The following is a 12,196-nucleotide window of genomic DNA, read 5'->3' on the forward strand; positions in this document are numbered from 1 at the left end:
TTTAAAGTGTGACTGAAACAAAACAAAGCCAAAGGGACGCTGGATCTATCATTGGTTGATTTTCCTCCTCCTTTTTTTTTTTATGATCAAAAACAACCCCCCACCCGAGCAAACAAACACACACAAAAGCAGAAAGAAAGGGTCTTGCTCAGCAGCAGCATGGATGTCTTGGCTAGTTATAGTATATTCCAGGAACTCCAGCTTGTCCACGACACCGGCTACTTCTCAGCTTTGCCATCCTTGGAGGAAAACTGGCAGCAGGTGAATCATTTAAATTACTCCTGTAAATCTCTTAAGCGCAGACAGTCGATGCATTGGGGCTGCATTTCTGACTTTATTTTATTTTTGTTCTTTAATTCAGGGTTGGTTTTTGTTTTTTTTTTTTTTTTCTGGTGGTTCGTTTTTTTTTTTTTTGCCGCGTGGGTAGACCTTTAAATCTCTGTATTTTTTGCCATGACAAACTGAGCAGTCCATTCAAATCTGTCTGCCTTCAGTCCTTTCTGAGCACGCCCGGCAGCACCTGAGATCCGGTGGCATTCTTTAGGGTTTTGTTTTTATGATGACTACTATTTTTATTTAATTTTTGAGCGTAGATTTTTTTGTTGTTGTTGTTCTTTTAAACAAGGCTGATTACTTCCAGCCAGTGGTGACAACTGGCAGCTGGTGAAAACGGAATATATATAGATCGTTCTTATTTTCAAGTAATTTGTATATATCAATAAAAATCGTAGCTTAAGTCAGAGCTGAGGGGTGGGCAGGTGTGGGGTAGCCCTAGCAAAAGCTCTTAGGCTAAATTCTGTAACTAGGGAGGTGACTTCTTTTTCTTTTTTTTTTCCCAGAAGGTGGGGAGAAACACGCACTTCTTGCTGTATCTTAAAACAATGACGCCTTAGGCTGGTTCCAGTAAACCAGTGTGTTTTGAGGCAGCGTAGGGTTAATAGGCAGACAGAATTAGGATACTTTTAAAGATGGAAATCAAGTATTACGAATGCATTAAAACGATGACTGGTGGAGTGAATAAATAAGACCGAGGAGAAGAGTAGGTTACAGAGAAAAGTGTTGTATAAAATGAACTATGAGCCCAAATGCATAGCTACATAAATAGTTATCAGCTGGGATACTGAGGGAAAAGGAAGGACAGGATTCCTCATTATGGCAGGACCTTGTGAGACAATCCTGTTTCTTGATGTGGTTTTCTGGCAGAGGTGATACACCAGGCGAAATTCTGGAAACTAGTGTCTCTTTAAAAGAAAAAAAATCCACTGGCGGGTAGGAATAGTGGAGTGTGGCTGGGATGACATGTGGTGCTAGTGCAGCGCACGGACCCGTCGCACTATCGGTGTAAGAATCGGAGCCACTGGATTTCATCATGCCAGCATTCACCTTAGTCTTGGCTAGCGTGAGGGTAGCCTGTGTTAGGTCTCCAGTTAGTGACAGTTTGGGACATTCCTTTAATTTTTCCTTAGAAGTGTGTGTGGGGAGAAATGTGGACGATAGAGCTTCAGGGGAGCACTCACGCTGTAGCATTGTCATCCAGCTGGACCAGGGCTGGATCTTTAAAGGCTTACCCTAGTAAAATTGTTGTGGCTTCAGCTTTGTGTGCATATGTGTACACAGACAAGAGGTTTATTGACAGCTACAGTGTGAACACATTCAGGATTTAATTTGCAAAATGACTGATCCAACTTTGCTTTATCCTCTGAGGGGGAGGGGATGCTTTTTGTTGTTCATATTCAGCTTGCACATCCATGATGGTCACATCTGCTTTCCTTTTATATTTTTAACATGCTAATTAAACCAAAGAGGTTAATATAATTTCATTAAAAAAACTAAATGCATAGCATCGTTGTTGTTGGATCTGTTGCATATTCAGTTGCATATTTGTAACAGTCCAGACAGTCCAAAGCGAGATAATCTGTTGACATAGCCAGCATGCTTTAGGCAGTACTGTGTGTGATACTCAGTCTCCTGCTGCCTTCTTTTATGCGTGGAAGAGCAGCAGTTTGTTTTATACAGTACAATGCACCTACCTAAGCCCACTGTTACTATTGCAGAATTTAAGCTCACACTCTCCTGGATAAACCCACTAATTCTCCTCATATGTTTGGAAAGATAAGTTTAAAATAATTTTTTGCATTTTCCCTTATTTCCCCTCAAATCCTCCAACCAGTGCCTGATGTTTCATAATACATCCTGTATTTACAATTTGTTTCTATTTCCCTGGTGCTGCCTGGACTCTCCTTGCAAACAACGAGGAGCAAAACAGATGTATCGGTGGTGGGAGCAGCTGAAGCTGGCCATACAGAGCGTGCTGTCACGCAGGCTTGGCAGACCCACTGACACAGAGACCCCAATTTCATTCTTCTGAATCAGTTGTGAATGTAGCCAGATCTTGGGGATTTGTTTATTTGAGGCAAACCGTAGCAACATTGGGAAAAGGGATGTGTGTGTGTTTCTGAAGGTATCCCTTAAAAATCTTGGGCGGCAGTCAAGACCCCAGGGAAGAGAGCTGACAGGGCAGTGACTGATCCCTGCGGGAAGCATCAGGATTGGGAAGCAGCAGCTTTAATTTTGACTGAAAACACTTGAATGGGGCTTGCCTCCACTCCCCTGAAGAACTCTGGTGCCATACCTCATCTCCACAGAGGCTCCAGAGCAGTGCTTCTCCCAGATGCAAAGCACCACCCTGGGGGATTACTTCAGTGTCTTAAAAGAGGGGAAGTAGTTTTGTGGGTCAAGAGCAGGCTTCCTTATCACATTGTGAGCTCCAGTTGTTTTGTGATTAGCAGCTACTAGTGCTTGATACGGAGAGGTTAGTTTGTGCCAGCTCCTGCTCCTGGCAGTAGTAGAAATGGTGTCTACTCTGATAAAAGATGCACTTGCCTCACTGAAAATCAGAGCACACCTTGGAGTGAAAGTGTTGACACAGTCCTGTCTTCCTTTTCTCCTGAATCTGGACCACACTTTTGTAGCTGCTGGCTGAGGACTACACAGCTGGGGCAGTTGCTCATATTTCCGATTGTGAAACGCCCGTCACTCACGGGGGGCACTGACAGCACAGGCAGGTTGCTAAATGCTTGCACGTAGTCAGCTGATCTTCTCTCCCTTTTTTCCTTCCCACTGCAAGAGAAATGTGAGCAAGTTTGGTATCTGTGCTTTTGACAATTAGCAGTGGAGTTGAATGAGAGCAACCCAGCAATATGTACAAAACAAAACAGATTTTGTGTAGGAAGGGATTGTCATTTCTTGTGTAGGTTTCATCTTTAGGAGGAAAAAATGCAAACAAAAAAACCCTCTCACTCCATCCTGGACATAGTTTACATTGTAAAACTGGAAATACCTGAGGTGGAAGCTGGAACTGAATCCATGATGTGTTTCACATTATTTTAACTAAACATGTTGGGAAGGGAGGGATCGGTTTTTAGGTAGCAAAAGCTTAACTTCTCTGTGTCAGCTTTGGGTGTACTCCTTCAGACAAAACACTTTTGAGGTCAGGAGGGCTTTTTCTTGGAGTGGGGAGGTCAGGATCTAATGAGTAATTCATAGCACAACTTCATCAGGAGAGAGAGAACTTTGTTTAGTCTTTGTTTAGCTCTTCCAGCAGCGTTGAGCTGCCATGGCACTGAGACAGATTAAAGGAAGAGGTGGGCTCTGTGCATTGGAAAATGAGGTGTTCGCTGTACATCACCTGGCTGGTATCTCAGTATCTGTGTGTTTCTGCCTGGCGCTTCATCCTGGCTCTGACTGAACCATCCTGGTTTCTCTCTGTCCCTGCAAGCTGACTCTGCAGTTCAGGGCCAGGGCAGCGGGAGATTTTGGCACCTGTGTGGCTGCTGTGGTGCAGCGGGAGCACCTCTGGCCACATGTGCCGTTGCTCGGGGGTAACTGTCTGATGTGGCATCCTCGAGATTGGAACCAGGCTGCTGGGAGAGGCAGCACGAGGCCGAAGAGCGCCTCGTTACTCTGCAGAGGAAGGAAGTGGGTAGGAGGCTGTTTTTGAGGGAGGCGACTGAGCAGCATGGCCCGTGCAGCTGCACATGGTCGCACTCTCAGTGTGCCAGGCTGCAAAGAGGGGGAGAGCAGGGCTGACAATTGGGAAGGGCTGGACATGCGGCTTCAGTCTGTTCTTTCTGCTGGGCCTTCACAATGTCATTTGGGGGGTCATGAAAACATCAGTGTACAGAAGGTATCTTTGGTAGCCAGATACGTCTCTTTCTAGGGGTAACATTTCAAACCATCCCTATTATCCTTCTCCATAGGCCCCTTGGAGGACTCTGGACTCACCTTGTGTGGAGAAGGGGTCTGATCAGGAGACATTTTGGGACTCTTTTCATATTCTGTGGGGGCTATAGGGGAGCCTTTGGCATGGCAACTCCCATCACGTCAGGGCATGGGAACACAAAAAGCAGATAGATGCACAGCGTCACCGTGTGTGTAGCTGATGCAGGTGTATAAAATCAACAGGGCTTAGGTGCCAAACCCTGGCTTGTTGTAAAAGAGCTAGCCTTTCTCATGCATGTCATCAGGCCAAGCAGGCCTAACTGGCTGGCAGAAGTGGAAATGGCATTATATTGTTTGCCTGATAACCATTGCCCGGTAACATTTCCTCTTGCCTTGACTGACCCAGCTGCGCTGAGCTGCAGCAAACAATGATCCTTCCGAGGAAGATGCATGTTTCCTGTAAAGCGTAGGATCAAGGAAGCCTTTGTTTTGGTCTTGATTTGTCGTAGAGCCTTCTTTGCATATTTTTAACCAATTCTTCAAGCCTCAGTTTCCCTTTTTTTGAAGTGACTGACAACAATGATGCTAAGGCATGGTCTTTGCGGCGCTTCAGAGGCTGAGTTTCCACCCATTCCGGCAAAGGGCTTTGAGATCCCTGTGCTGTGTGAGAGCAGAGTATCCCGAGGTGACTAATCTAGCAGAACTCTTACATCTTAATGTTGACTTCTGCTTGGCAGACAGGGTCATTTTCAGGCCTATAGGAAAAATTTCCACTGCTACTGGAAAGGAATAAATCACACTGGAGAACATTCCTGCCTCCCCATCGTCTCCATTGTTCTAGTTTAATGGCATAGTTGGCTACTACATAAACTAAACCATCTCTTTTAATATTGCCATTTCATCTTGGTTCCAGTCACAGTGTAACACATTTCTTAAGTGCTTATAGTACATCATGCCTCTTGAGAATAACTTGCAGAAATGGTTGACTTCCAAGAACAGCCACATGTGTAATGCAGTGTATTCAGACCCTGAGCACTGGTCCGTTTATACCTGCAGGCTCTCTGCTTGCTCCATGTCCTGGAAGCATGCTCCTGTCACCTTACAGAAAGGGATGGAGAAAGAGAGGAAAGACAAACTTGAAACTGCTGTCTTTATTGTTTCATGATTCCTTAATTACCGAATCTGTTGTTATAAGTGATTATTTCTGGGCATTATGAAACTGTAGAGCCCCAGCAATCCATGTTACAGGTCTTAAAATAGCTAAATAAAGTGTGTGACTTGTGTCAAGTGATTTTGAAATGGGGTAAATACCTTTAAGCAATGCACAATCAAAATGTGGGTACTCAGCTAGGAAATACTTTGTCTTATTTGTTTGGGATGCTTAAACCTCCTCTCCCCCAAGCCCACGTTTCCATATGTCCTATTGAATAGGCAATGCATAGATTAGGGTAGGCTACATAAAAGTCATGATATATAGCTAATCTGCAATGTGATAATTCCATGTTGAAATGGCAGACAGTCTTCAGTTTCAGGCAATAATTTCACACTTAAGCTCTCCAGGGTGGAGGCAAGTGGTATCTTCTGGTTATTGTCATATTTTTTGAAGCCTTGTCAAATGACTGTCTGCTGAGAAACAATCCAGTGTGTTGCTTCTCCATTCTGCATTGGGAAACATGTTATAGGAAAGTGAGAAGGAAGGTCCTTCTGTTTGAATCTGTAGCTGCGTATGAACAACCTTGATTGCAATTATCTTTATAAAACAAATAAATCTTGCTCACTGGCTGAGCAGCATTGGTGTTCAGTACATTAAGTAATGGGGTAATAGTACACCTCATCTCCTGTCAAGTTTGTTACGTTCTGCAGAGGGGAAGAAAAATTGTAGGCTTTTGATCACCGTGTTTAAAACCTCATAAAAAGTTATTCGCAGGTATTGTAATTGTTGGCAGTTTTCCTTTTTGATGGTAAACCTCAATTCTGGAGAGTTAATAAAGATGTTTTCAAGAATGGTGCTGAGTCCCTCTTACTTTCCTTTCTGTTTCCCTGGACTCTCAAGGGAGTCTTGGGAACTTCTCCTGCCCATAGCTTTACGTATTCATCTACGATGATGCCACCACTTCCAAACTCCCAGCTAGACTCAGGAGCTGGGAGGGCCATTTTTGTGGTGTCTTTCAGGCTCAAGTTGCAGAAATCACCCACCTGAATTGTTTAATTTCTTCTCCCCAGAGGTCCTCTTTGTACTATGCTTGTTTCTGCCTTGGTCCAGATGAATCGGATTCACTTGAACTTCAAAGTTCAGCTGATTCTGTAGCAAAGAAACAAAACAAACTTGCCAGGGGAAGAGCCTCCCCTCCTCCCAAATTTTCCTGGGTAGAGAACAGATTTGGAGTACAGATGTTACACAGGTATATTCCCCACCTTGATGCTGTTGTATCCGAGACCGTCCCAATTTTCTTCCATTGGCTTCAGTCTTGACAGGTGCTACACATTTTGAGTATCTGAGTTTGGTACTCTCTTGGTTGTGTCTCCTTCTCAGCATTGCCACTTTGAGTTAAAAAATCATGTGCCTGGTTCCCAAGACACTGAGATTGTCTTCAAAGTCACAGACTTTTTATTTTTTAATTTGATGTTCTTTTTACTTTCCTTTCTTCTGAGCCACTTTTTTTATTGTCTTTTATTCTCAGGAATTAAAAAAAAATTGGGATTTCCCACACTTACTTGATTCTGACAGCATTAAGAAAATGCCACAATTGTGGCATTTTGAGAGCTGGCAGTACAGAGACAGGCACGTAGATCAGAAAAAGCTCACCTATCGCTGTGTTTACCAGGCTGTATTTGCCATCCCTGCTCTGGCAGCGGCTGGTGAGGAAGGCTGCCTGGCTGTTCAGGTGGTTGGGCTGCCCGTGAGAGCAGGGTTCATGTCTCGTTTCCCTTCTTAGAAGAAATTGTTTCAGCCTTTATGCTCAAAGATAGTTAGACATCTTGGATTTAATCAGGACACCAAACCTTGCTTCTCAGTTCTTCAGTTACAAGATGAGTTGGCAGCTCTTCCATTTGCATAGGGCTGCTGCGAGGATTCATATTACAGGTTTGCGGTGCTCGGGCAGGGTTGTGCTAGGCTGTGGAGAGACGGGTGGCCAGCCCCTCCGATGCTGCCGGCCCAAATCCTGCCACGCCAGCAGGCAGGTGCTGAACAGGCAGGACAGCTCCTGTGCAGGGAGCCCTCGACGGAGTGTGACATTGGCTCACCGAAAAAATGAAAATAAGGATCCAAAAGATAAGCTTAAATCCCCCTTCCCGGACGTCTGTGTTGTCTTTGAGACAACCTGTGCATAGTACTAGTTTGATCCCTTTTCTAGGTTTTCTAAAGGTGTTGGAGTTAGGTGTAGGAAGGTCAGGCAGGAAGTCATGGGAATTTTTTTCTTTAAAAGGTTTTATATATCAGGTCTGATATATCAGGCTGCTCTCAGGCTCTTAATCCTTTTAAAGCAGGTACCTGTCTTTCTGTTCTTACACGTGAAGGATCCTTTCCAATCCAGAGCATTTCCACTCACTGCAACTGTGTATTCATTGCATGTGTTATTGTTTGGAGAACTATTAAGATGCATGTGGTATACTTTACACTATACACTAAGGAGTCTGAGTCATTTACACACAGACTGCATATTAATGCTTGCTGAAGGTCCAGCAGGCATACTTGTTTAAGTGTCATAACGGTTTTGAACATGGTGCTTACAGACCATGTCTCACATGCGCTAATCCTCTTGGTTATTTCCCAGCGTTGTGGACCAGTGCAAAGCTGGGGTTTAAATCATACATGGGGGTCAACAGCTCCTACTCAGCAACGGATAGAGAAGTAGGCAGTGACACAGGCGAGCTTGGGAGACAGCGTGATTGATGGAGAAGGATGCAAAGGAGAAGGATGCTGGCTTGTGAGAGGCTCTTCTGAGATGTTCCAATTAGTGTCCTGATTTACAAATCCTGCCCTTAAACCTGCAGCCTCCCAAGGTCAGTTTTAAAGGGACGTTGGCATAGGGTTGACGTTTGACCATGATGAACCTTTGTAAACCAACATACTCTGACAGAAACTGCAATCAATGGAAGTATCTCCATCTATATAATTAAAAAAGCCCTGGAAGCAGGGTTTCTGTTTTTTTGGACAGGGTCATCTTGCCCACCTGCTGCCTTTGCAGCTCTCACACTGCAGCATTCTTCCCATGCAACTGAAGTGACTGGAAATCAAAGTGAAAATGACTGTTTGTTTGGATTGTGCGGTGATGAAAAATGCATGCGGCATGACAAATTATATTTTAAAAATGCTTTCACTACTAATATGCTGCTATGCTGTTAGGCTTTTGGTTTTAATCCTGACTCTCAAATGGGCAAAGTTCACTTTCAAGCATAAGGAAGATTCTTGGGTTTGTAAATATTTGCAACCTCTGCTGACTTGTCTTCACTCCAGCCCAGGAGGGGAATCAGCATTGTGCTGAATTGCTTTGTGCTGGGGGGGGTGAAGTAGGGGACTGCCTTTAATCGCCTGCCTTTATTCTCCACCAGGGCTGGATGGAAAACAAAGGTTCCAGCGAGCAAAGGCCATGGTGAAAAATGTTCAGTGGGTGGAAAAGTAGAAGAGGTGAGAGGTGCTCCTATCCGCTTGCTTTTTACACCCAAAATGGACCTTGGCCACATCACAGCACTTAGGTGTGACCTAAGTCACCAGATTTGAGTCACTGCTTTGCTTGATTCAGATCTGCCATTCCAGATTACATCTTGGATGTGTGAAATTTCAGTGGATGATGTGGTGGCTCCAAAACCAATATATTACAATAAAACACTTTAGATAGGACAAAAATAGAATTTTTTTTGAGAATGTTTAGTAGAACTGTTTCAACCAGTTCTACTTTCTTGAAGTTTTCCTGAGGGCCTGGCACTGTCTTTGGTGTGAGGGGCTTGGCTTGGCTAACGTCTTCAGCTTTGTTGTCAGTTTTAGCCTTCTGTTTCAGGGCTTGCACCCCTAAAACTCAATTAATTTTTCCCAACTATTAGCAGTTTGGCTAGGAAAAGGTATCCAGACTCTGTGCAACATGTGACTCTCTTGTACCTTTTGAGAACAGCAGCCACAACCCTATGTGATGCCATGAGCAATGTCTGGATACTTCTGGTCTCTAATCTGGGTGCCTGCTCTCCCTCTGGGCGAGGGTCTGGTAAGACGTTCGTGCATGAGATACACAAGAGTGGTGCAATCACACATTTTCTTGGGCTTCTCACAACTGCTGATGACTCCTTTCTCCTCTGCTCAGCTGCTGCCGGCAAGGTGCCGTGCTGGTTTGTTGGCAAGGAGTCAGTACACTCGCCCTCCCTTGGCACCTCTAGCTTACTGCTGGGTCTGAGGTGCCCCATGTCCCAGGGTGCAGGGTGAAATGAGCAGCTCAGGGGCTTTGTTGTTTTCCTGTGGCTGCACAGCAGTTTGAAGGGTGCCAGCCCTGCAGACCTTGCTGCCTGCTTCAAGATGATGAAAGGTACTAAATAGCCCTGGTTTGGGGCTTTTTTTTTTTCTTTCTTTTGGCCTGTCCTGTCAGCCTGGAAAATTTATGCTGCTCCGAAGAAAACATTCCACTCATCTGCAAGCTACTACAGCTGCTGTGTGAGTAATAAAGTACGGAAAGGAGGAAGGGAGAGGGGAGAAGAAAGATGGGAGCTGGTGTTTCATATGGAAAGCATCAGGCCAGAAATGGCTTTGTTTCCGACACGTGGATAGTGGAGAGGCTGCATTTGCTGCTCAAAGGAAAATCGGTGTCAGTAAAAATAAACCTCTCTCATTAGTGACTAGATCAGATGGGGATGAACTTTGGTGTCTCTTGCTTTTATTTTTAATTTTGTCTGCATTTTAAAATAATAAGGGAGAAGCAAAGGGCACTGGACTGACCTATGTGAGAATACAGCCAGTTTGGGCAAAATAGCTCTTTTCTGTCTCCATCTGATGCTGCTGTCGCAGATCACTCTGGTGGTGTCACAGCCCTCCCCCAGCTGTTCTTAAGCTGTGCCACCTGAGTGGTTATGTACATCAGGTGCTTAGCAAGGTGCATGTTCCTTCTGTTTGTTTTCAGGTTTTGATCTTTTGGGATAGCGTAAAGTCATATTTGTAGGCTTTCCTGCACAATCGAGGAAACCAGGAGCTTGGTTTTGGTGCTGAGAAAGGTGGTTCTGATGTAACCAGAAGCCTCTGAGAACTGGGGCTTTAAGAAACATGTGAAAGGGCAGTGGGGCTGCAGTCAAATAGTGAGAGTAAGGGGTGTTTCTGTCTGATCAGACCAGAGGAAGGAAGCACTTCCAGTTTCGGAGGTCTCCGATGTCTTGGAAGAAGAGGTAGCCGTAAGTGCTGATGTGACCCAGTGAAAGAGCTTGTAAGGTGCTTCTCTTGCAGGTTTGAGAATTTCAGGGTAAGTAGATGTCACCTGGGGTAACTTCCTACTGTCTACCGCAGGAAAACAGCGTAGACTTCTCTTACTGGCACATCCCTTAGCTCTCCTCTGTTTTCAAAGTGAAAAGAAAGATTGTTGTATACAGTGTTTGAAAATGGAAGGGTCTGGTTTAATCTGTGAGTTTTTTTCTAGAGGGAATGAGTCTTTTGGTGTTTGATAGTACAGTTAAGGTCAGGAGGAGCTTTGCTGTTTCTTCCATTGATTACTGCATGAAACCTTCCAGACATGGGCTGAAATCTCTGTCTCCAGTGCTTCCCTGGATGAAGATGTTTGCATGAATCAGTGCCTCAGGATCTGGGGTGATTTGGAGGTTAAAGAAGGTAATGCAGGGGCCTTGCTCTGCTTGGTTCACATGCCTCCAGGACAGCCTGGTCCCACAGCACACTTCTGAGTTGGCTGCGAAGCTCATGCTCTCTCTTCAGGTAGCTCCGATTTTCTGCTCACTCAAGTCAGTTTTGTGTTTTCTGAGAGTTCTTTATTAATCCTTTATTAATCTTCCTTGGATTCTGGCAAATCAATTTCAAGGTACCCAGTTTAAATACTCTTTACTGAGTGTGCCTAGCTTGTCTTGGGCTTTCTGGGCTTTGGTGGTTTGTTTACGACATGAATAAGCCTCAGTTGTTTGAGGGAGAACAGAAGAATGCCAGTGCAGAGTTACTTTCTGGTGTGAAGGACTTGGGGAAACGGGTGACTTCCCAGCATAGTTTCTCAGTGCTGAGAAGAATACCGGTAGGTGCACAGAGCCCTACAAAGGCTACAAAGAACAAATTTGAGAGAAAGCAAGGGAAGCAAGGCATGGGTGGTTTCTTACTCCCAAATACCTCCGGCACATGTGACTTGTAGAAAATGCTGAATACTCATCTGCCCAGTCTTGAGTGCCTGTCGAGCTGGACACCGGGTGGATGCCCTAAGTTGAAGACTCCTCCTCACGGGGCTGTCTCACATGGATTCTTTGTGCAGTGAGAGCTATACCAGCTGCAAAGCCTTGTAATTCAGTCAGTATTTTTTTTAAACAAGCTGCATCTCTGGACAGATGTTGTTGCGCTGTGGTATAAGATGGGAATTTCTGTGTCCTTTCCATTTCTTTACGTTTAAGTGGAAAAGGTCAAGAAAACCTTTGGCATTCAGTTCTGAATGCCTTTTCTCTTTGTAAACGGGAAGAATAGTACCCACATCACGTTGGGGATTTCAGATCAGTCAGTGAGTCAGATCCTGGGCTGATGCAAACTGATGCAGATCTGCTAAAGTCACAGTGGTGATACACGGATTTACACTGGCCCAGCGTCCACGAAGTCACTTGACACCTTGCAGGAGAATGGTCTATTCAAATCCCAGGTCTTGTCAGGATGTGGAATAAATATCAGGATGTGGGCAGAAAACAGCACACCCATTTTAATGATTTGATTAAAACAATATTGCTGCTCTATGGCTCTCATAAATGTATTTCCACTGGTGTTGAGGGGAGGAGATATTCTTAAGTGCCATAATGAGAGAGT

The 12,196-nt window shown here is 44.6% G+C and overlaps 1 protein-coding gene across 1 annotated transcript in view; it reads left to right on the top strand.

Moving 5' to 3' along the window:
* Nucleotides 1-159: 159 nt before the first annotated feature.
* The window catches only part of KLF7 (Kruppel-like factor 7 (ubiquitous)), a gene marked incomplete at its 3' end in the record, with an annotated part of 30,881 nt that continues 18,844 nt past the window's right edge, over nt 160-12,196 (top strand). The window contains exon 1 of the mRNA XM_010286551.1: nt 160-261. Within this exon, the coding sequence (XP_010284853.1) occupies nt 160-261 (102 nt within the window). The remainder of the gene's footprint in view (nt 262-12,196) is intronic.

Source organism: Phaethon lepturus, unplaced genomic scaffold (genome assembly GCF_000687285.1).
Source record: "Phaethon lepturus isolate BGI_N335 unplaced genomic scaffold, ASM68728v1 scaffold35764, whole genome shotgun sequence".
Classification (NCBI taxonomy): domain Eukaryota; kingdom Metazoa; phylum Chordata; class Aves; order Phaethontiformes; family Phaethontidae; genus Phaethon; species Phaethon lepturus.